The sequence below is a fragment of the Schistocerca serialis genome, chromosome 1 (genome assembly GCF_023864345.2).
Source record: "Schistocerca serialis cubense isolate TAMUIC-IGC-003099 chromosome 1, iqSchSeri2.2, whole genome shotgun sequence".
Classification (NCBI taxonomy): Eukaryota; Metazoa; Arthropoda; class Insecta; order Orthoptera; family Acrididae; genus Schistocerca; species Schistocerca serialis.
The window spans coordinates 312,240,568-312,265,678 of NC_064638.1; the positions used below are offsets into that span (position 1 = coordinate 312,240,568).

The following is a 25,111-nucleotide window of genomic DNA, read 5'->3' on the forward strand; positions in this document are numbered from 1 at the left end:
TGTGAGGAAATAAAAATTTAAGTGCAAACCATGTCAAATTCAAAACACTTAACAGATCTATTATATAGAAGATTAATCTCAGACATTTATCTAATTCAAGAAATGTTTATTCAAAAATATATATTCAAGGATGTTAAATATTAACTTAATACCAAAAATCTTGTTACTGCCTTGTAGCCTTTAATTTTCTGAAAATTTTATAGTTTTATTACAAAGATTTTAGTGATTATTTTTTCAGATTTAAATTACCAGCCAAGAAATTCCCTGACACTTCCTTGTCAGACTACTGGGATAAAAAGTATGTGTGAAATTCCATGAAAAAACAGAACCTCATGATATACTGAAAGTTGTAACTTCAATGGCAAATGTTAATGTATTACAGATTGTATTAGATTATTTTATAAAATCGTGTAATGTTTACAATGTCTTTGGACAACTCTGGAGTCCTTGTTGACCACATGTCAGTCCATATTCAGTGGTCCATGAGCAATGCTTACAGTGTCTGGCCTAGGAGTAAATTTCCACCAGACTCAGCACATCACTCACATACAGTAACCAGTTTGAACATTGTGTTCCTGCAGTATAGCTACTTCTGCACAATGGAACTTTAGTGAAAATTAAGGAAATTAGTGTGACTCACTCCGCCCCCCGGTAGCTGAGTGGTCAGCGTGACAGACTGTCAATCCAAAGGGCCCGGGTTCGATTCCCGGATGGGTCGGAGATTTTCTCCGCTCAGGGACTGGGTGTTGTGTTGTCCTAATCATCATCATTTCATCCCCATCGACGCGCAAGTCGCCGAAGTGGCGTCAAATCGAAAGACTTGCACCAGGCGAATGGTCTACCCGACGGGAGGCCCTCGTCACACGACATTTCATTTTTACTCACAGCAATTGTCCTTTCATTGAAAAATTAACTTTAATATCACATTTATTATTGTTTAATGATAAGGCAACCTACTGGGAACAAATCTAAAAATGGGGAAGCAATGGGCAATATATTTGGAGTAATGAGGACTGATAGCAAAATGACAACAGCAATAATCGTATAGTGATTTCGGTAGGCAGGATTTGCTTTTAATTATGGCAGTAAATCTTAAGAGTTAATGCAAAACAGTTCAAAAACTAAAGGTTGCCGACTGAACAGTCATTTGTGTCTTAAGAGGGGTCAACTGGAGTGCAGAAGAACAAGACAATGTTAAAGTTTACTCCAGTTAATGTATGGTAAAGGTAGTTCACTGAATTTTAGACAAATTAAGACTATCAGATTTGTATACTTGACTGTTACAGGGAAAAAAAAGTGTCATTTTGTAGCAGCTGATGTTAATCAACTGTAGCACCCAAACAAACTTCTGAATGTCATATTTTAAACTTTGCACTTTGCCTTATTACACAAATTTTTTCATGTTCAATGCAATTTTAACACAACAAAACAAAGCCTTCTCATTAAACTGATCAGCAAAGTTGGCTTATGAAATGCGAAGAATGTGAGAGTTGTTACCTTTGAAACAATGAGAAAGAATTTGAGGCCGAAGAAACAAACAGCTTTTTAAAAAATAATTATTTAATTATAACAAAAACAAAAAGATAGTGACAGAAGGCAAGGAAATACAAAAATGTCTATATCAAATTCACAGAAATTACAATTTAGGAAGTGTCAATGTATCGAAAAGTTAAAAAAGTAAAAATGCAGTATTGCAATACAAAATTACTAAATAACAATTTATACAACCCCCACAACTGCTTTCACAAAAAATTGTATAAACCAGTCTTCATATAATTTTAGAAGGAGAATCCACCTTCAGGGACTTTATCAGAATTGTTGAAATCCAACTGACCATCTACTTCTGAAGGCACCAGGTTTGAGTCTTCAGCATCCTGTAATTACAAAATTTTTTTGAAGGACTATGGAAGTCAAATTCTTAAGCAACTGCAAGTAAACATTTCGTGCAATTATTTGCACGCTACAGCCAATATAAAGCTAATACTACAGCTAACAATTAGCACACCCCACCAAATGCAATATTCAAGACAACATGAGTGCAATTTAATTTATCTACTTACAGCATCGGAGAAGTAAGTTTCTATCAGCTGCAATGACTTTTGGTAAATTTGTTCAGTTTCATGTTGCTGCAGAGATTCTAATTTATCCAGTCCACCACATTCTTCAATCATTATAGCAACACGTTCAACTTCACCCATCTTTTCAGCAGTCTACAATTAGAGGGAAAAAAATGTCAAGTTACTGATAGCTTCATTATAATAGTGTTCACTACTGGAACATAATTTTAGTTCAGTTCATCAAGGAAAACATGGAATAATGTTATGACCAGTGCAAAGAACCTCAGAATTTTCACTGAATTTAATGCAGAATTTTGTAAGTAGCATAAATAATCTCCACTGCATAAAGGACGTTGTTTGATAATTCTTTTCAAATGTGAGGCCCATTTGCTATATTGAAATTAAAAAGTTTGCAGTTACTGTCAGAATAGAAGAATATCTTTTAAACCACCTACTCTTTGTGCCATGAATGTCGGGGAAAAACATGCCAACATTATCTAAACCAACCGAGATAATTTCCACTCACAGGATTAATGGAGTACGATATACCACGCTTACTCTTGTAGGTAAACAGACTGAGTAAAGTTTTAAATTATGAAACTGTGGATGGCTTACCCATTTACAATTTACGCATTTCATAAGCTGCAGATACATGTGACTGGAGCTGTATTATTCAGATCTGATTTTTCCACTTTTAACAGTATTCCAGACAAGATTTAAGATCATACGTAAATAAATGTGCATGCATTTATAGTAAGTGTAGACAGTGCAAACTGTGTACCATTTTCCTTTTAATGTACAAGCTACCAATGGTTATATTTTCTAATTTTAATGCATGTCACTAATTTGATTTATTCACATACTTTCTCCATTTTATGTTTTGAAAATTTATGAACAAATGAATTTAATTCCAATTTGTAAACTATGTAATAGCTAGTCCCATTATTCATTTCTTGGCCCCTCTATGATTTTTACTCTACACACTGCCCTCCAATACTAAATTGGTCATCCCTTTATGCCTCAGAACATGTCCTACCAACTGATCAGTAAATGTTTAACAGTTACAACAATTCGTGCCATATCTCCTGCCACTGCCAAGCTGTACTCTTGCCTCGTGCCTGACGGAAGTAACTAGGTTTGCTCAGATAAATATGTTATAATCAATCACAACAACCATTTCCGAACTGTCCCTACTGCACAAACATTTTTGTGATTATTGTGATCGTGTCACCTTTGTCTAATCATTTAGCGTGTTTCGGTGTTTGACGATGTGAACTAGCATAAGTGGCCATTCACTTTTGCTTTGTTCAAGTATTTACTTTTAGTATAAACACAGTGTAGTTACACAACTTTTTCATACTGAACCAAATGTGTTTCGAGAATTTTTTTAAGTGCAGTATTTACATACGTATTTTTTGCGATGTTACACAAACAATGAGAGTGAATTTCCAACTGTGTGGTTTTCTATATAACTGAGGAGGCATAGTACCCAATAACCTCAAAAAGACAACTACAGATGAGATGCAGAACACATGCAAACAAAATAGTTACCTACATATTTGCCCTTGACAACAAGAAAATTCTAGAAATGCACTATGCTAGGCATGAAAAAATGAAAAACACAACTAGTGCAGTATTTCAGAATTTAAATAACCAATGACAGCTGCAGGCTTTCAAAAATGTCAATTATGACATATTAAATTGAGTCAAACGTTCCTACTACCCAGACAGTTATCAGCTCCAGTTACATCTGCTATTTTTATTAGATAATAGAAAAGTCTCTGGCAGTTATGTACATATATCACTCAAAGTGTGAAAATGCAAGTGGGTATCCCGTGCATAACTTCTACGGCTTAAAACATTCCCACATTTTACACCATTTTTTTTTAAGTCCTCCGAAAAATGTAAAAGTGGGGTTTCACTGTACCTTCAAATTTTTCTCAACGATTCTTTCCAATTATTAACCGATTTTCATATCTCTATTCACTACTACCAACTTTTCTAAATTGCTCATAGCAAAGCAAATGTGGTCCAGTACAAGTTTTCCCATTCATATGGCCTTAAAAAATGTATTACTGCATCCATTTACACAAATATGGATTTACAACATCTGAAGCTAAATAGTATGCCTTACAATAAAATACAAAAAGCACCTAAGAGAAATGTGTTCCTAATGGAATTCTGAAGAAATTACGCCAACCCTTTGTCAAATTTTACCATTTAGATATCCAGCACAAAATGTTAGCTAATCAAGCTTAAAAGTGATATTTAGCACCTAGTTTAACATCAAAGACAAACTGCGGTGGCATGAATGCAGTAAATTTATTTTGGGCCACCTCAAGCAGCAATTTCGGAAAATGTGCAACTTTATTGACCTTGTTCTATTTGAAATTAGCACCAAATGTTGAATAGAAACACGAATTTGCATGTTCCGGACTGCTTCAGTCAACTTACAGTAGTAAAACATGGCAATTTATTCACAATAATCATGAGATGAGTGCAAAGCTGATGACTAGTGCTGCAAGCACAGCACATACTGAGAAAAATTTTATACGAAATCTTGTGTTGTCTGCAGCCTTTGATAATTTCTAAATCTGCCGAACGTGGAAATAAGGGCCACCATCATTTAAAAGAGTGTAGAAATGGCTGTGAATCCAAGTGACAGGGAAAGGGCAGGAGTGGTAACAAAGCTGATACAAGTGTTGCATGGGGAAGCACGCCAGCTGGAATGGTAAATTGCCCGTTTATAAATTAATGAGGGACTGCTAATTCAACCATCAGGAAACACTCCCTTAGATTATTTCTGTCTTTTGCTGACGGATGAATTTCTATTGAAAGTTGTAGAAGGAACCAATCAAAACGCAACTGAATTATTCCTTTCTATGGGAACCAAAGAACAATCATGAATAAATTGTTGGAAAGATTTTTAGTGTTCTTTGGAGTTTTTCTGCACATGGGAAATTTAAAGATGTGAAATAAAGGGTCCTTTTCAAATAGTCCTGCAACTTCCACATGAAAAGAACTGCTGATAATATTTCACGAAATCTTTCTTTTAATACTACGTGCATTGCATTTTTCTGAAAATCAGAAACAGGGCAAACCAAAACCATCCGACAGGTTGTATAAAATACGTCCAATTATCAATTTTTCAGTGAAAGGATGTGCCCTGGACGGGAACTGTCACTGGACGAATCAATGATCCTTTGGTGTGGAAGATTAGTTTTGCACCAATACATCAAAAATAGAAGGCACAAATATGGCATAAAGCTATATTTTGACAACTCCCACTGGAATGGTCCTAAAATTCGTGGTATACACTGGCATGCTGGACGATCTAGGAGGAAGAGGGCATTTGCAAAAAGTTCATTTACTGGATGAAAAGTTGAATGCTGGCCACCACGTGTACATGGACAATTACTATAATAGCTTCACATTGGCTAAGTTGCTCCTGGATAAGAAGACTCATTGCACAGGAACTCGGAATAGGAAGGATACACCCAAGGAAATACAGAAGACAAAATTACAAAAAGGTGAAGCCATTGCCAGATTTGCAGAAGGAGTTATGATAGGTAAGTGGCATGATAAGAGGTAGGTTTGCTACATTTCTAATGCATTTACAAATGAAATGATTTATGTTGAGAACAAAAAGGAGAAGAAATCCAAGCCCTTGGCCATTTTAAACTACATTAATTTAACGTCTGGAGTTGATCGGCACGATCAGATGTTCTATTACCACTCAGAACGAAAAACCATATGCTGGTACAAGAAACACTATGTTATGGAAATGATGCTGACAAACACAGATGCCCTACACTATAATTATTCTGGCACAAAAATGACCAGAACTCAGACTCAGTATTATAAGAGCACTATTGCCACAAAAGCAAGTAGAATGGCCAGTCAGAAACCCCCCCTTGTTGTGGTAAAACGAGAATCAACTGGGACATCAAAAACACCGAGAAAAAACACAGATCATGCATGAGCCAAGGACAACGAACAGACACTTTACGAGTAACCAGATTGCCCAAATAAAGCAGGGTATTTTTGAATTTTTGTGTTATTCACCACCTCTAAAGGCAAATAGCACTTTCGTTGTTCTTTCATTTTCCGACAGTTATGTGTAGGTGCTATTCTTGAACTTTGTATTTATTCAATTTGTTTGAGTGTAATCGGTAAAGTTCTCGATTGTATCTTTTCCGAGATTTTACATACATTTTATTTCAGAAGTTTCAAGATTTTGTTTTTGAATGCTGTTTCTACTACATTTTTTGTTCAACAAATATGTTATTTGTCAGTAGGATGTTTTGTTTTATTTTTGAATATAAAATAAAAATTTAGTACTCTAAACTGTCAATTTTCAGGAAACAAACGAGACGCACTAGTGCGTCCATGGCCACAGGCTACATAATGTGATCTGATATACCACCGACACCTCAATGTACCATTAAACAACTGTGGACTGATGGTGGCAAGGAGTTTGAAAGCTTTATGGGGAGTTGTACTTGCAGCTACTCCCATGAACCAAATTGGGCCAATGTAGGTTAAAGGAAAGACACCAATAGAATTATTTTTGAAAAGGAAGAGCCAGTTTAATCTAAAAGTATTTGGGACAGAATGTTTTGTCTGGATTCCAGCATAGAAACAAAGTTTGATGCCAAATCTTTCGAATGTTATATAGTTGGTTATGATTACTGGCTATCGTGTATACCCTCCAGATAGGCATTCAGTTATTGTTAGCCGGGATGTAAAATCCAATGATGTAATATTGAAGCAATCATTGAAGAGAGATGTTACCAATTTAGTTAACATTATCAACTACAGAAACATCTGATTCTAATGAAGACGAAATATCAAAAGAAAATATTACAAGACTGAGTAGTAGTAGTAGTAGTAGTAGTAGTTTTTTTGGGTGCACGACAGCAATGTCTTCAGCACCCTCTCAGTAGCAGAGTGAGATGGGTGTCAAAATACTCAGAACAGCAAGATAAAAACAGAACATAAAACACACATAAGTTTTAAAAAATATGTGTCTACCCATACCGAAGCATGGGACAAAGCAGGTCGTCTGCAGTAAAACATGGACAACACAGGAAGAAAGTGGTAGAGGGAGCTAAAACAATATAGCAGATGGAAGTGGCTGGCCGATCGCAAGGAAAAAAAGGGAGGAGTCAGCTACCCTGCAATACACTAAAACCTCCAGCCTAAAAGTTTAGGCCAGAGCCCAGACACATCACAAAACTTTAAAACCCTAGACACACACATCTCAATGTTAGCTAAAACGCAAGGCAGATCCCATCAACTTGTGTTTCTGTCCTTGCATCACGGTATAAAATACACTGTTAAAATGTGCCGGACAGAGATGTGCACACCACAAACATCACAAAAGCTATGTGTGAGAACAGTGCCCGATACGAAGACGTGTGAGGGTCACTTCTTCCTGCCTGAGCAACCGGCAGGAGGAACGCCACAGCAGAGTTGTTGACTTCACCAACCCAGTTTATTGGCCGTCACCGCCAGCCATTCTTCTTCCCACAACTCTATGCACTTCCTGTGGAGTGCAGAGATGACAGACTGCAAGGGAATAGGACACAGGACCACATCCCACTCTTTGCAGGCCTCCTTGGCCGCCTGATCAGCCTGTTCATTGCCCCATATTCCTACATGACCAGGCACCCAGTTGGAGCAAGTACAGTTTGTCATGTATCGGCTGAACCATCTCAGTTGGGTACAGATTCTGCAGTGATTGTAAGGCACTAAGAATCTGAGCAGAGAAGAAATCGACTGCCTCGAACACAATTCATCTGCTACAGTGCCTTCAGGAACGCATGGAGCTCCACTGCGAAAATGGTATAGTCATCAGGGAGGTGAAGCCAGGTAACATGAGGGAACACTACATAACAGCCAAGGAAATTCTCCTGTTTGGAGCCATCAGTTTTTTTTTGGTGGTTTTAGGGCGCACAACTTCAACGGTCATTAGCGCCCAGACTACGTGAGGAATGCACCGCGAGTCACAAGTTTAAAACAGCAACGAAACGGAAAACATGATAAAAGACAGACGGACAGGCATAGGATTAAAAAAGGAAAACAGCAGGATCAAATGTCCTTTGAGAGGGTTGTCAAATTGATAAAATGAAGAACGCGAGCAGCTGCTCGTGGGTCATCCGCTAAAATGGCTTCTACAGTACATGGCAGGCCAAGATCAAGACGCAGGGTGTTAAAATCTGGACAGACCGTTAAAATATGGCAGACCGTCAGCAATTGCCCACAGGGGCAGAACGGCGCCGGCGCAGCCGTCAGCAGATGGCGATGGCTGAACCGGCAGTGGCCAATTCGTAACCGGGCCAAAACGACCTCCTCCCGCCGAGAAGGGCGTGAGGAGGACGTCCAAGCCACGGGAAGAGGTTTCAGGGCCCGAAGTTTGTTGTCTGTAAGTGCAGCCCAATCGGCATGCCACTGCGATAAAATGCGCCGGCAAATGACCCTGCTACAATCTGACGAAGGGACACAACAAGATGCTGTCCGAGGCTGGAGGACCGCAGCCTTGGCCGCGGCATCTGCAGCTACGTTCCCACGGATACCGACATGGCCAGGAACCCACATAAAGCTAACCGGAGAACCGACGTCCACCAGCTGCTGAAGAGAGCGTTGGATCCGGTGCACGAAAGGGTGAACCGGGTACGGATCACTGAGGCTCTGGATAGCGCTCAGGGAATCGGAGCAGATGACATATGCAGAATGTCGGTGGCGGCAGATGTAAAGGACAGCCTGGTAGGGGGCAAAGAGCTCAGCTGTGAAGACCGAACAAAGGCCATGGAGCCGGTATTTGAAACTTTGTGCCCCGACAATAAAGGAACATCCAACCCCGTCATTGGTCTTAGAGCCATCTGTATAAATGAAGGTCATATTAATGAACTTCGAACGAAGTTCGATAAAACGGGAGTGGTAGACTGAACCGGGGGTAACCTCCTTCGGGAGCGAGCAGAGGTCAAGGTGGACGCGAACGTGAGCCTGGAGCCAAGGTGGCGTGTGCCTCTCGCCCACTCGAAAGGTTGCAGGGAGTGAAAAATTAAGGTGTTGAAGGAGGCGACAAAAGCGAACTCCAGGGGGTAGCAGGGCAGAGACATACAACCCGTATTGACTGTCGAGAGAGTCATCAAAAAAGGAACGATAAGACGGGTGGTTGGGCATTGCCAGTAGCCGACAGGCATACCGACAAAGCAGTATATCGCGCCGGTAGGTGAGTGGCAACTCACCAGCGTCAGCATGAAGACTCTCGACGGGACTAGTATAAAACGCTCCGATCGCAAGTCGTAAACCCCGATGTTGTATGGAGTTGAGGCGGCGTAAGATGGATGGCCGGGCAGAGGAGTATACGAAGCTCCCATAATCCAGCTTGGAGCGGACGATCGACCGATATAGACGAAGCAGGACGGTTCGATCCGCTCCCCACGACATACCACTGAGAACACGGAGGACATTTAGGGAACGGGTACAACGGGCAGCCAAATATGACACATATGGAGACCAACTAAGTTTCCTGTCAAATGTGAGACCTAAAAAATTTTGTTGTCTCCACGAATGGGAGAGCAACGGGACCGAGTCGTAAGGACGGTGGGAGAAACTCTGTAGCGCCAGAAGTTAATACAGACCGTCTTCTCGGCAGAGAAACGGAAGCCATTGGCGACACTCCAGGAGTAAAGACGGTCAAGAGAACGCTGAAGACAGCGCTCCAGGAAACACGTATGCTGCACGCAGCAATAGATGGTAAAATCGTCTACGAAAAGGGAGCCTGATACATCAGCTGGGAGGCAATCCATTATTGGATTGATCGCTATGGCGAAGAGAGCGACTCTCAAAACTGAGCCCTGTGGCACCCCATTCTCCTGGTGAAAGGTGTCTGACAGGACAGAACCCACACGTACCCTGAACTGTCGATCCATTAAAAAGGAACGAATAAAAAGAGGGAGGCGACGGAGCCATCAGTGTAAACGATGGTGAAACCATGATGCACATCTAAAATGTTGAAAATCAGATTGGAATGTAAAATCTGGTGCGCTATCTTTCTTAAAATTAGGCAAATCTAAAATAAGTCTGGGTCTCCAGAGGAGTCAAGGTGGAAATCTACGCCAACCGTGACATAAAACATGAAGACCAGCCACAGACATCTCAGAGGCAATCCTGTGAGCGAATCCCATAGGGTTGCGTCTCACATTGCCAGTAATGAAATAGCTGTGCCAGAGGAGGCTGAGCAACGGTATGGTGTGGACAAAGTTTTATACGTCTGGCACACTAAGTAGCTGTTGCCGCATATGAAGTAGCGGTTCACCAGCCTCTGCACAGAGGCTTGGTATGGGGCTAGTTCTGAATGCCCCAGTGGCCGACTAAAGCCCTTCAGGGTGCACAACATCCAACATCTTTAAGTAAGAAGGCCTCGCAGGCCCATACACCGTGCATCCATAATCGAGCCTGTAAAACTGGAGCAGACAAGTCCTGTCAGCTCCCCATGTACTGTGGCTGAGACATTTTAAAATACCTAAAGCCTTAAGTGACCGTCTCAGGTCTCTAAGATGAGGTAACCACATAAGCTTCGAGTCAAAAATGAGCCCCAGAAATCTCACCATGTCTTTAGAAGTAAGGTTAGTGTCCCTCATCCTCAACTCAGGAAAGGTTAAAAATCGAACGAGAATGGTGAAAAAGAACACATACGGACTTCTCGGTGGGAAACTTAAAACCACTCTTCTGCGCCCAGTCATCCAAACGTCTAAGAGTAAATTGCAACTGACATGTTGTCATTGCAAGGCTTGAAGAAGAGCAAAACAAAAAGACATCATCCACAAACAACGAACATTGGACAGGAGGTAATACTATTAATAGCGATGGCAAAGAGTCACACTTAAAACGCTACCCTGAAGGACACTGTTCTCCTGCTCAAAGCGATCAGACAGGATGTCACCAATTCGGTGAGAGGAAAGACTGAATAAAAAGAGGAAGAACCACGAAAACCCCATTCATGAAGCTGCTCCAGGATGAGACGCCTCCAAGTGGTATCGTAGGCCTTCTCGATATAAGAAAATACACCTAGAAGGTGATGACGGCATAGGAAAGCTTGTTGTTTAGCTGTCTCCAGGAGGGCAAGGTTATCGAAGGTGGAACGAAACCTCCTGAACCCACTAAAAGCGACAAAGGAGTTGCCGGGATTCTAACATCCAGACAAAGCAGCGGTTGACCGTACACTCAAAAGTCTTTCCCATGCAACTAGTGAGGACAACACTATGGTAGCTACTCAGGCTCATGCAGTCTTTCCCAGGTTTTAAAAAAGGAATTAAAACTGCCTAACGCCACAAGTCAGGAAAGTGATCTGACGTCCAAAAGTCGGAGTAGGATTTCTTTGTTGTGCCTTGTGAGATGCCATAGCATATTGTAATGGATCCTGTCATGACCAGGGGATGTGTCATGGGCTGCAGACAATGCAAAATCCTGCTCCCACATAGAAAATGGGCAGTTGTAAAATTCACGAGAGTGGACTGGAAGTCCAGACTACACCTCTCAGCAACAACTCTATGGTGCTGGAAACCTGGATCCTGACTGCTTGTTGCAGTAACTGTGGCAAAATACACTGCCATAGTCTGGGCAATGTCCTGCGGATCCGTGTGGAGAGTGCCGTTATTCATTACAGAAGCCATGGGGCACCTCCTTCGATCTGCCAGAAATTCTCCTGCTGGTCTCCCACACAATGGAACTTTAGGTGGAACGATTAATGGTGTTCAGGAACCGTTGCCATGACCCCTTCTTGCTCTCACTAATAACGCGGCGACACCTTGCCCTCGCCACCCGAAAGGCTGCAAGATTCTCAGCAGTTGGCCGACACTGGAACCGACGCAGAGCCGCATGCCTGGTCCTGATTGCAGAGCGGCATTTGGCACTCCACCAAGGGACAGGCTGCCTCTTCCGATGGCCTGTGGACTGGATGGTGCAGCAGCGTGGTGGACCGTTTTGATAATATGAGCCACCCACACCTCAACATTCGCACGGTGTTCGAACTGGACCAACTGGCTATAAAGTTTCCAATCGGCTCCACTGAGCACCCATCTTGGTGGTCTCCTTTCGGGGCCCACGCCATCTGGCAGGTGAATCCCGATTGGGAAATGATCACTGCCATGCAAGTCAGCAACCACTTCCCAGTGAGCACTGGCGGCAAGAGCTGGAGAGCAAAGCTAGAGATCAATGGCAGAGAACGACCCACTTGCTGAGGAGAAATGAGTGCTCTGTCCTCCATTGAGGAAGTAGGCACAAGCTGATAGGAGAAGCCTCAATTGCTCGACCCCTGGGGCAGGTAATTGCAGAGCCCCGAAGCTCATTGTGGGCATTAAAATCACCACAAATAATGAATGTCTGGGGAGCTGTGTAAGAATGTCGGTGAGGGCCGCTTTATCAATTGCATCATGTGGGGGTAAGTAAAGCGAATATACAGTCAATGGATGATGCACGTGCACGGACACAGCGATGGCCTGTAAAGTAGTTGTAAGCGAGAGAGACGAGAAGTGGTAGTCCGTCCTGACGAAAATACCTACACCACCTCTAGCTCTCTCCACACAGGTCGTCCTTTTTGTGGAGTGTACAGCCTCGTAGCTCAGGGGAGTATGATGGATGGAAATAAGTCTCCTGGAGACATAGTGGTCTACCCTGAGAGAGTAGACGAAGTTCCTCCACATGCGTCCTGAACCCTTGCAAGTTCCACTGAAGTATGGGAGCCATCTATAATGGGGGTAGCACTTCATCCTGTCTCTGATGGGGTGGGGAGACTGCAGCAGGTGGAGGGACGGGCTTGGGACGAGATGATTGCCCCACACATACGTCGTATTCCATCAACTCTGGGGAAAAGTCAGATGAAGCCTCACGTAAAACATCTGTATGTTCAGACGGTTTACCACGGGATTTGACCTGCTGTTGCTGCTGTACAGGAGCTTTCTGCAGTTTGGTGGGCTTTGGGGGAGCCAACATGGGAGTGGTAATGGCTGTACTGGGCTTCGAAACAGCATCAGCTGTTTGAGGCGCCAGGGGCTGGCCCAAGTTCACCACTGTGCCTTTCTCTGCCGTTCGAGTAGGGGCTACAGGCTCAAACACTGGCTGTGTTGCAAGTGCACTGACATCTGCAAGTGTTAGTGCCACTCACCACCTGTCTGCGTTGAGGCATCGGTTTTTGGACTAGGCTTCTGAACCATGGATGCAAAAGACATAGCAAATGTGCGAGGTTGCATAGAATTTTAGATCTTTTTGGCCTCAACATAGGGGATACCCTTAGTTGTTTTTAATACCTGGACTTTGCGTTCTTCCAAAAATATTAGGCAGTCCCTACTCCAAACAGGGTGGTTTCCAGAGCAATTTATACATTTGGCCAGATACAAGCAACCAACTCCTTCATGGGCAGCTTTACCACAGTTGCTACAAATCCCTTCGCCTTTACACCCTAATGTGGTATGCCCAAAACACTGGCATTCGAAACAGTGCATTGGGGTTGGGAAATAAGGCCACACACTAAGGCGAAGGAAGCCAGCTTTAACATGTTCAGGAAGTTTAGTGCTACTCAAAGTCAGAATAACTGATTCGGATTTGACAAGACTGCCATCAACTCTCCTCATGATATGTTTGACATCAACAATACCTTCCGGAGTCCACTCCTGTTGCAGTTCTTCCTTGGGAATGTCGACTAGATCCCGGCATGTCACAACACCTTTGGTATAATTCAAGGTGCTGTGCAATTCAGTGTCTATGGCATACTCCCCAAGCCATTTAGCAGCTTTGAGGTTAGTTGCTTGCTGGGAAGTTTAAGTTTCCACTAGCAAGGTCCCATTACGCAAACACTTCACTGATTTTAAAGAGCCACAGATGCCCTCCAAAACCTTTTGTATATAGAAGGGTGAAACCTTCTCAAAACTACCCTCCTTCCATTTCACAATAAGAAACACATTCTGATTACCAGAATGCATTCTGTTACTAAAGACTTTACTTGTTAAAGATGTGCCTGAGTCAGGGGGACTGACTGCACGAGCCCTCTTCAGAGACTGGGTGTTAGAACCTTCCAGCGGCCCACCCTTTCTGCTGGGAGGACGAAAAAGAGGATTTTGAAGGATTCTTCTCTGTCCCATGAGCAGCTAGGGAACTAGAAGTCCACCTAGACAGAGCCTCGCGTGGCTAGGTAAGCCTTATACAACTGAGGTGCAGCAGGTTTCCCAGAGGTTGCCCGCTAACAACTGTTCCACCTCAACAGCCATGCTTATCAGCGTGCAGCATGCTGAGATTGAAGGGTTGTTTATAGAGGTTTATTCCATCCTCACAATCTGGGTGGTCAAGCCAAGCAAGATCCCATTACCTAAGTATGCCCAGAGCTTACAGTGACAGGGGACTGGCGGCACTTATCAGTCACCAGCTCAGAACCCCAGGGCCGACAAACCCGTACCCAGCAAATGAATGCTGAGCCCCTGACTGAATCATCAAGATCACGTAGAAGCAACTGAAAATGCAGATGGTCATAGAGTTTTATGGGACAAACAATTAGAAGGCCGACACATTACCTAGGTGAACCTGAGCAACCCAAGATGATGCTGAGAGAAGTTCCAAGGAACTACGATGAAGCAGTGAAATCCTCAGATGTAAAAAAATTGGAAAGCTGCAATGGATGAAGAAATGGACTCACATCAAAAGGCTGGTACTTGGAAGTTAGTTGATTTACTAGCTGGAAGGAAGGCTATTGGAAATCTATGGTTGTTTGCAATTAAATTTTCTAATAACAATGACATGGTACGGTACAAAGCAAGGCTAGTTGCAAGAGGATTTAGTCAAAGGCCAGGGCTTTATTTTTCTGAAAATTTCAGTCCTGTGGTTAGGTTTGAAACCGAGTCCTCTTGTGTGTTGCTGTTCAAAGAGATTGGGGGGAAGATTAACATTAATACAGCATTCTTTAATCGTAAACTGGAGGAAGAAATTTACATGGAACAACCACAAGGTTATGATGATGGCACAGACCGTGTTTGCAGATTGCTTCAAAGCTTGTATGGACTGAAGCAAACAGCATAATGTTAAGAGTGTTTAAAGCTATACCTTAAGAAATCAAATTTTCTGGAGTGTAGTGCTGATCCTTTTATGTATTTTAACGCAAAATTTAATCTTATTTCATGTGGATGATGGATTGATAATGGGACCTGGTGAAAGTTTATAATTACACTAAACAATTACAGGAGTTTGATAAAGTAGTAGGTGAAGTGGATTGTTATCTTGGCTTGCAAGTCCAAAGATTTAATGATTGTATGAAGATTAATCAGACTGCATATGCGAAAAAGAGTTAGTGTGGTATATAACTGATGCAAAGCCAATATCATTACCAATTGAGCCTGTAATCAGACTGCATATGCGAAAAAGAGTTAGCGTGGTATATAACTGATGCAAAGCCAATATCATTACCAATTGAGCCTGGATGGATACCCGATAATTCATCACCAGCTACTGATACCGACACTTACCGAGAAATTATAGGCAGACTCAAATTTAATACTGGGCACACGTCCAGCTCTAGCTTATGCTGTCAATGTTGCTTGTAGAGCACAAGATTCGCCTACTGAAGGACACCTAAAATTAAATGAATTCTTCACTCTTGCTCCACACAATTTGAAAATTAACTATAGCCTTTATATCCTGCCTAATTTGTATTACAATATACCATGCAACCAAAGGGGCAAAAACTGATAGAGATAACTGGTTACTGAGAAGTAGCATCTATTTTAATAACTGCTTATCTGATACCAGCACTGCCAAATAGTGGGTAGCACCATCTGTTTACTGTAGTGAGTACTACAGTTTTCAAATTCTCAGACCTGACCACATAACTGAATAGGGCAGAGGGACCAACCATTTGTTCATTACACGTACCTGAAAGTTGGTATGCATGTGCCGGACTAGTGGTAGTAGCAGCAGACAATGTTTCACGAGCATAGGTATTTGAGACAAGTATTTTCATACGTCTACAGAAATAGCTACCAGCTAAGCTGCACTAAGTGAACAGCACCAGAAATAGCACTTCCAATTTCAGCTACAGTATTCAGCTCATGTTAGTTCAAACTTGCAAAAGCAAGTTTACTTTTAATAGTTCTGTGGCAGTATTTCAAATAATTTCTGGAGCAGTTTTAGTTTCTAATAGTAATCAATAACTTATACGCAGATAACACTGACAACCCTTTAAACATCAACTGAAACTATCAGATTATTAGTTAAGGTTATGGTACATATTACTTGACATTCTTGCCAGTCTGCAATACTCTGCAGTTTTAATTATCCTGAAACTAAACTGATGGATTCTATTTACATAGTTATTTAACAATAACACCCCCCCCCCCCCCCCAAAGTAAAGTTTCTACTAAAAGCACCCAAATTATTTACAACCTAACCAAATTAACTGCTGCTTTGAGGTAAATGTGTGGATCACCTCCATGCAACAGTCTCTCACAAGAGCTGGACTGCTTTGAGAATGCAGTCTTATCTTTGAAAGTAAGGCACATCAACACTGTTTAAGCAACTTACGACTCGTGCAAGACTCATTAACTGCACATTTGAGTGCCAGTTTATTCAAGTTTTAGAATTAGAAAGTAAGACTATTCAACAAGAATTTATTCACAATTGGTTGCTATTCCTCACATACATCCGAAATGTACGGACATTTAAATTTTATCTACCCTTGCCCTGACCCCTTTTAATGTTTGGCAAGATTGTCGAAGGCTTCAAGCTTTTTTCCAAAGAAATTCAATTTTCTACTATGACTGGTGAACATCAATTCATGATGAGCACTGTCCTCTAACCCAGTTTTGCAGTTAATCCATATAGGTACACAGACAAAAATGTACATGCAGTTTCAATTTCAATGCTTAGCACATATGCTGCAAAGAAATCTTACTTTAGCTATAGCTCACAGCCTAGCACCGCCAATCTTATGGAAATAGACAAAAGTATCTTATTTTCTAGAATGAGGGAGTATTCTGAAATTACTGACTTGAGACAATTTTTTTCCCAGGAGAAATTAGAAATCACATCTCAAGATAATCATCTTTTTGACAAACTACACAAAATAAGCAACTGAAAGTAAATAAAATTACCTGTAAGATGTTTCCCAACCCATCTAGTACCACAGATACAGTTTTCCAATCTTTGCTGTCAAGTAGGTCACAGAATGGCTTCAACACTCCACATCGAACAAGGTGTACTATCTGGTCTGCAGACCCTCCTGAAGTGAAGTTTGTGACAGCCCAAGCTGCTTCCTTTTGAGATTTGAAATCTCCCTGGGTGTAAAATTAACAGTGTTTTCAATGTTCATCTAAGAAACATTTAAGATCTATAGTATATTTTTAAATTGAAGTGCCTAATGGAAAAATAGGGACTAGGCAACATTTAAGAATTAGGAAGCTTGGGAAGGATTTACATATAACCACAACTTTTCAAAAGTTAAAACTAAGCAACAAGTTAAGGGAATCTTCGTAACCATAATAGGTTTTATTCTTCACAAATTAAAAATCGCTCTAATGCTGTACTATCCTAGTGAAGAAATCCAATTATACATGACAATCACTGCACACAATTGTTAAAAGTGACAACTGTTAATTACTTAGCTTGTTATATTGAGGGAATGAAAGCTTACTTTTGTCAAAACTGCTATCAATGGTTCAACAAGACCAGCTTTCACGACTTCCTGTATTTGGTCAACATTGCCAGCTGTTATATTTGACACAGTCCAAGCTGCCTCTTTCATTATATTAAGCCGTGGGTGATCTAACAGTTGACCTAAATACTTCAGACCACCTGCATTGATAACTGCATCAGTCTGCAATAATTAAGATTCATTACATTTATGAATGCCCCTGAACATTTTCTACGACCAAAGAATTGCACTTACCTGTGTATCATTTCCTGTAACAATGTTACCAACAGCACGCAAAGCTGGTGTGAGGACAGATACTTCATTAAAGGAAAGGAGTTCCACCAACCTTGGGACAACACCAATGTCAACTACTGCTTGGATTTTGTCATTCGTGCCATCAGTTAAGTATGACAAGGCCCAACATGTATCCGCTGAAACAACCATTTCACAGTGACATTCTGTGCTAACCTAAACTCACCAATTTAAATATAATTTCAGACTTACCCAACACATCACTGTCGCCATAGTTCAACAACTTGTTTAAGGCAGGAAGACACATTTTGATACTTTCAAATGGTGGAGGTGGATTTTTGTTTCGACAAAGGTTTGAAAGAGTCCAAACTATGTTCCTTAAGAATGTTACCTGCAATATAAATTTGCATCAGTTAAATTAGGAATGGCTTCAGAATCAAAGCCAAATACATTTTTGGCTTTACAGGCTAGTGCTATTAAAGGAGATCCAAAAAGAAAAATTACTGTTGATTTAGAACAACACATTAATATCAAAATTTAAACTGCTGTTACTTAGAATATGAGCACTGCTACAGAGTTGATAGACTAAAAGACTACTCTTTTTTTTAGAAAAAAAGAGTCTACAGGAAGCGTTTTAAGTGAAAATCCACAAAACTGGAAAAAAAAGGACAATCTTACTGCAGTCTCTGGTCTTATAAGTTCAAGCAATGCGGGCACTGCTCCATTATTTATAACCAGATCTCTTGCCACTGGTCCATCACCAGCAATATTTCCTAATGCCCACACAGCCTGTTCTGCAACATGAGCAGATGGCGAAGATAACAGAGCAACCAATTTGGGAACAGCACCACTTTTAATAACAGCATAGGTCTGTTCAGAGTTTCCAGAGGCAATGTTTGTTAGAGCCCAAGAGGCTTCGAACTGGAGTGATGGGCTGTAAAAAAAAAAAAAAATATACCCAAAATTAATAACTTATTCATATTTTTTCCAACATCTGATTGCTATAATCAAGTTTCTTACTTGTGGTGATATGACAAAAACTCTACACATCTTGGAACAATGCCACATTCAATCATGACATCAATTGGTGGATTTCTCTCTCTGCTCAATGTTTTTCTGGCAGCTTGTGTTGCTTGGAACTGTGCATCTGGATCACTGCTCGACATTCCTGGAATACAAAATCTCAAGTAGAAAATTTATTTAAGAATTTGCAGAAAAAAACTGCAAAATCTAGCTAAACTTACCTGCTATTATTTCATCCACTGGTATAGTCTGTGGCATTTGAATATTATTGTCTTGTAGAGGTGAACTAGGTTCTTCGAAGTCCGCAATATTTCTCCTCTTAAGCAACTGATCATCTTTATGGGCCTTACGAAGCTCCACTCTAACTTCACTCCTCCTCCGACGCATTTCCTAGAAGTTCAATTTAAGTCAGAACAGCACTAAAAGACTGACTACACTGATCTTTATTCACCCATGGATCATCTCACAGTAAGGTTTTGCTAATGTATAACAACGCCTTTCTACAGGCAATACACACAAGACAGCTGACATATGCTTTTTTTAAGTTTAGGATGTAGGTAGCTTATAGTGTACTTACTTCAAGATTCTTTCCTTTATTTTTGAATGCTGTGAGCCTGTTTGGCACAACATCCTCTTGAGTAGGCATGTTTAGATCCTGCAATAAGTGAAAAAGTTTAATAGATAATTTACTTAATCTCTACCAAAGCTCTGAGTGTTGTTTCACAACAGTAAAAGAAATGGAGGATAGGTAGCTACGCTGTAAAACCTGTATAGTGTCACAGCTAAAACAAAGTTAATAGCGTTACTTACGTTCAATCCTTTCAAATTTGTGTGTACATAGAAACGATAAGGGTTTACTGACATTTAACAGGCGTTACTGAAATTCCACAAGAATCATAAGTGAACACAAAGCAGTTGTCCCTAACTCCCCTATTAAAAATTAAACATATATGTGAGTTATCAACGAGATGTGAGGCTGACATATCTCTTTCCGTTCTCATTTCCTAGATCAGTGAAGTACACGGAACAATTTTTAACTGCAAATAGAGAACTCAAATTACTAGGGCCAAGTATTTAGAATTTATGTGGTCCGTTTACATACCGGTAATATAACTACGCTTTAGTAATCGCAGTAGCCAGCAGTCAGCACTCAGTTGTGTACAACTCTTAGTTTTACCAAACCGGGTAAAAGGCTTTTATACATACAAATGTTTCGAACACATTTTGACAGCCAACGAATTAAGAAAAATGATAAATACGAGATACAACGAAATGCAATCGCAATCAAACCATTTCCTATTGTATAAGAACTCATTAAATAAACTTAATACTTCGAACAGCTTACTGAACACGCAAAATTCATTCCTGACACTCACCTTACACTTAGACGATAGCTCACAACTCCCAACTCTACTTCCGAAAGTATCTTCTCGCCACACTTCTTTGAAGACAGCACAAGACACCGAGCACAACGATATTTGTGTTTAAATGTTCGAGGACTTGTCTTCTCATTGGCTACGTGTTGTATCGCTGCCTTCACGTGATTGGTTCACTGTGGAAAAACGTTACAGGTTTTCTGCCAGTTTTAACGGTTGGAGGGGGGAATGGAAAGAAATACTTTGAAAGCAGGGAAATTTGAAATTATATTAAATATATATATGAAAAAACATATGAGCATCAGCTTTAAAACGGTTTGTCGCAAAACAACTGTTGTTGTAGTTTCGTCTTGAAATTTTCATTTCAGTAAAAAGATATACCGGCAAAATTGGATATAATAGGTGTGATCATGGTGTAAGTGTTTGACAACACATACACACTGTGTAAACATACACACTGTGTAAACATTGTGCAACTATTCGTTGAATGCTAGTTCCGGAAAACGTTAGGAATCAAATTTAATTTCATCAGTACAGTAGATTTATATGTACTACAATTTGCTCAGAACCTTGCCCAACCGCAGAGTCTTCCCTCTTCTTCGTATTTCTTAATATGTTGCACGATGTGCTATTGTTTTATTTGTAAGACTTCGGGTTACTGAGAAGTAAATATGAGTACTTTTTCTTTTCTCTATCTTGGCAGTTATGTTTAGGATGCCGTTGCCCATGAATGTCATTGGCGCAAGGTAGGAATCACGTTAAGGAATCAAGATTGTATGTCCGTCTCCCAATATCCTATTATTTGACGGAAACATTTAGGATTATAGCATTTTAGAAAAATTGTTAGAGATCTAACGTAACATCGACAGTGTATGATTTTCTTTTTGTGGGCGATCCAGGGAACTTTAGTATAACATAGTCCTGGTCATAATTGTTGAGTGTCAAAAGTGATTTGTTTGACACAATGCAACTTGATTTAGAGAAGCGCCGATATAAAATTAGCGATCAAGTACGTGCCGACACTTACTGGCAACGACTGCAGAACTCAGTATATAGTGATAAGTCATGATAATTGCATCAACAGTTCCTTATCGACATGATATTTTCTTTCGCTACCATCGTTTCCTTATCAAACGTGTAACTGGTCACTAGCTTAATGTTGTGCATTGTGGGAAAATGTTATTGTAATTTAAGGAGAAGTTTATACTAATTAATTCAGTCTATTTGATACCGATAGACGAATTTGTAGGCGTAAAAAGTTGTAGGCGTAGGCGTATTTGTAGGCGCATTTCTAGCCGCATGTATGTTATTAAAACTTTTTCCATTCCGATGACGGGCGTATTGCGAGATGTTTTTGAGAGAATGTTTGCATAAATTCTTTTTTCTGCGTTGTTAAATCTCATATAGCCGAAGTACTATAAACAGTGGCTACAGGACCTGTGTTACGACGACTATTTAATGTTAAAGCACGAATATTTTTCATTGATAAGGGATGAAGCAATTTATGCAGTCTTGCATAAACTTATTTTTCAAGCACAAACAATCTGCCAATGCCACTTTTAGCAACATTCGTTAAATATTCCCTGTTTTGTATTCCTGTGTGTTGTTTTTTGTTTGGTGACGGAAGTAGGGGGGGGGGGGGGGGAACGTTATTGAAACCAGTGTTCCAGTGCTACCAGTTCATCATCATTGTAAGCTCTGTACACAATGGTGATACCTTGGGGATGCCACTGAGAGTAGATTTGCATCTAAGTGCTTGATTGCAATGATGATGATGTCGTCGTGGTCTTTGGTACAAAGACTGATTTGATGCAACTCTCTGTGTTACTCTTTATCATGGGCAAACATCTACATTTCCAATTAACTACTGTAACCTACATTCTTATGAATCTGCTTAATGTGTTCACCTTATTATCTTTCACAACTTTCCACCAGTACTAAATTGGTGATCCCGTATTGTCCCAGAATGTGTCCTATCAAGTGATCCTAGTCAGGCTGTGCCTCAAATTCATTTTCTCCCCAATCCTGTTCAGTGCCGGTAGCTCCTCACAAGGCCAGCCATACCCGATGCAATAAGGGGATGCAGCTTGTCCCCCCCCCCCCCCCCCCCCCCAGCTTTTGTGGAAAGGAGAAAATAAGGGTACTGAGCGAGGTGGCGTAGTGGTTAGACACTGGACTCGCATTCGGGAGGACGACGGTTCAATCCCGCGTCCTGCCATCCTGATTTAAGTTTTCGTGATTTCCCTAAATCGCTCCAGACAAATGCCGGGATGATTCCTTTCCAAGGGCACGGCCGACTTCCTTCCCCGTCCTTCCCTAATCCGATGAGACCGATGACCTTGCTGTCACATCTCCTTCCCCAAACAACCCAACCCAACCCCCCAACCCGACCCAGAAAATAAGGTGTTATTTTGTTGGATGTCTTTCTTTCAAGAAAGTTATTTAAAAGTTGGTATTGCACAGATTTTTAACAGGGTCGGAGCTGGAATACTCTCTTCTTTTTTTCTTTTTTTTTTTCTTTTTTTTGCTACCTGCAAGTTGCTATAGTATGGATTCCCTTAACTCGATATGAGTTACATGATCTAACTGTCTAATCTTTAGCATTCTTCTGTAGCACCACATTGCAAAAGCTTCTGTCCTTATCTATTCTGTTTATCATCCATATTTCACTTCTGTACATGACTACACTCAATACAAATACAGAAAATATTACCTGACGCTTAGATCTATGTTAACAAATTTTTCTGCTTCAGAAAGGCTTTTCTTGTCATTGCCAGTCTGCATTTAATATCCTCTCTACTGAAGCCATCATCAGTTATTTTCCTTCCCAAATAGCAAAACTCGTCTACTACTTAGTGCCTCTTTTCCTACTTTAATTCCCTCAGCATCACCTTATTTAATTTGACTACATTCCATTATCCTTATTTTGCTTTTGGTGATGTTTATCTTATATCCACCACTCAAGACACTGTCATTCTGTTCAACTGCACTTCCAAGCACATTGCTGCCACTGACAGAATTAAAGTGTCATTTTATTTCTTCTCCCTGAACTTTAATTCCTTCTCCAAATTTTTATTTGCTTTCCTTCAACGCTTCCTCAAGATACATTTGACATTGGAGGTAGACTACAACCCCTGTCACACCACCTCTCTCAGCCAGTGCTTCCCTTTCATGTCCCTCGATTCTTGTAACTCCCGTCTGGTTTGTACAAGTTGTAAATAGCAGTTTGCTCCCTGTTTTGTAGCTCTGCTGCTCAGAATTTCAAAGAGAATATTCGAGTCAGCATTGTCAAAAGCCACCACTAACACTAACTTTACAAGTGGTATAAATGTAGGTTTGCCTTTTGTTATGCTGTCTTTTAAGAAAAGTTGGGGGGGGGGGGGGGGGTCGGCGGCAGTATTGCTTCACGCCTTCCCATATTTCTCCAGAATCAAAAAAGAGCTTCCCAGAGGTTGGCTCCTACCAGTTTTTCCATTCTTCTTTAAAGAATTTGTGTTTATACATTACAACCATGACTTGTTAAACTGGTAGTTCGGTAACGTTCACACCAATCGGCACCTGTTTTCTTTGGAATTAGAATTCTTATATTCTTTTTGGTAGTCAGAGGGTATTTCACCTGTCTAGTACATCTCCATGAGCATTGAAAGACCCAAGTCAAAATGGTGAATGGAACTGTTTGTGAAATTTCTGCATCGCTGTTTATTTACTTATAGATTTTAATAGCTTACTGTTATTCTAAACAGACTTGATAAAGGAGACAAAGCCATTGAGACCTTTCTTGAACTGTCTAAGGCTTTTGATTCTGTGAATTGTGCAGTTCTATTATCCCAATTAGAAACTTAGGATGGAAGAGAAGTAGCACTATACTTTGCAAATTCGTATCTTCAAGACAGAAGACAGTGTGCTAAACTGTATTGTAAGAATGAAAGTAAAATCCTAGCTGTAAAACCAGCACACACAATTCTCAACTAGGGAGTTCCCTAGGGAAGTAGTCTTTTGCCATATTGGTTTATTGTGTATATTGATGATATAACACACCTGAAAAACTCAAAGCTAGTGAATTATGCTGATGGTGCATCATTTAGTAGTTGGGGCCATATTGATCCACTAGTGTTACAAAAAATAAAGAGAACTCTGAACTGATCATAGAATAACTAACAATAAATAAATTTACATTGAATGAATAAACTTACATTGAATGAGGACAAAACTGTTGTAATGAAGTTCTTGCTGAATTATAACCAATCTAATCTCTTTCTTCAGCTGAAACACCTGATATATATAAGATTTTATGCATTGTGATTGATGAACATCTTACTTGGAAAGAGAATATCAGCCACATCTGTAAAAAGATTAGCAATAACATTTACTTAATTACTCTAATAAATCCTCCTGTCCTTAAACAAGTATACTATGGATTAATTCACTCGCATTTGCAGTGTGGGATTGAAATTTCAGGAGGGACCCCCCACAGTGTACATGGGTAGGATATTCAGGCTTCAAAAGAGAACAGTTACAATAATTGCCAATGTAAGTAAATGCCAGTCCTGCAGAGATTTCTTTAAAAATTATGATATACTGTCTGTGTGTTCGTTGCACATTCTGAAGACTTATGTTTGTAAAACAGAATGGTGAGCTAGGTGTAATATATAGACATAATTACAATACACGAACCAGATGTGATTATCATAGGATATTGCCTAATAAAAGAGCTACAGATCACA

General features: G+C 40.5%; 2 protein-coding genes across 5 annotated transcripts in view; one reads left to right on the top strand and one right to left on the bottom strand.

Annotated features, from left to right (window-relative positions):
* Positions 1 to 1,542: 1,542 nt before the first annotated feature.
* On the bottom strand, positions 1,543 to 20,538 carry LOC126469606 (importin subunit alpha). Its single transcript, XM_050096732.1, has 11 exons — positions 20,388 to 20,538; positions 19,589 to 19,666; positions 19,233 to 19,401; positions 19,009 to 19,156; positions 18,667 to 18,922; positions 18,241 to 18,379; positions 17,992 to 18,167; positions 17,737 to 17,919; positions 17,198 to 17,380; positions 2,061 to 2,210; positions 1,543 to 1,874 (listed from the first exon to the last, which is right to left on the bottom strand). Exons 2-11 carry the CDS (start codon positions 19,655 to 19,657, stop codon positions 1,779 to 1,781), a joined length of 1,569 nt encoding a protein of 522 aa, XP_049952689.1. The 5' UTR covers positions 19,658 to 19,666; positions 20,388 to 20,538; the 3' UTR covers positions 1,543 to 1,778.
* A 225-nt stretch (positions 20,539 to 20,763) lies between these two features.
* Positions 20,764 to 25,111, top strand: part of LOC126469618 (citramalyl-CoA lyase, mitochondrial-like) — a 204,096-nt gene continuing 199,748 nt past the window's right edge. For 2 of the 4 annotated variants that reach the window (XM_050096762.1, XM_050096751.1), the window contains exon 1: positions 20,997 to 21,133. In XM_050096762.1, coding sequence (XP_049952719.1) covers positions 21,093 to 21,133 — 41 coding nt within the window. In that variant the 5' untranslated portion in view covers positions 20,997 to 21,092. Of the gene's footprint in view, positions 20,803 to 20,996; positions 21,134 to 25,111 lie in introns of those variants that run through there. The other 2 variants (XM_050096757.1, XM_050096742.1) reach the window with 2 other exon arrangements.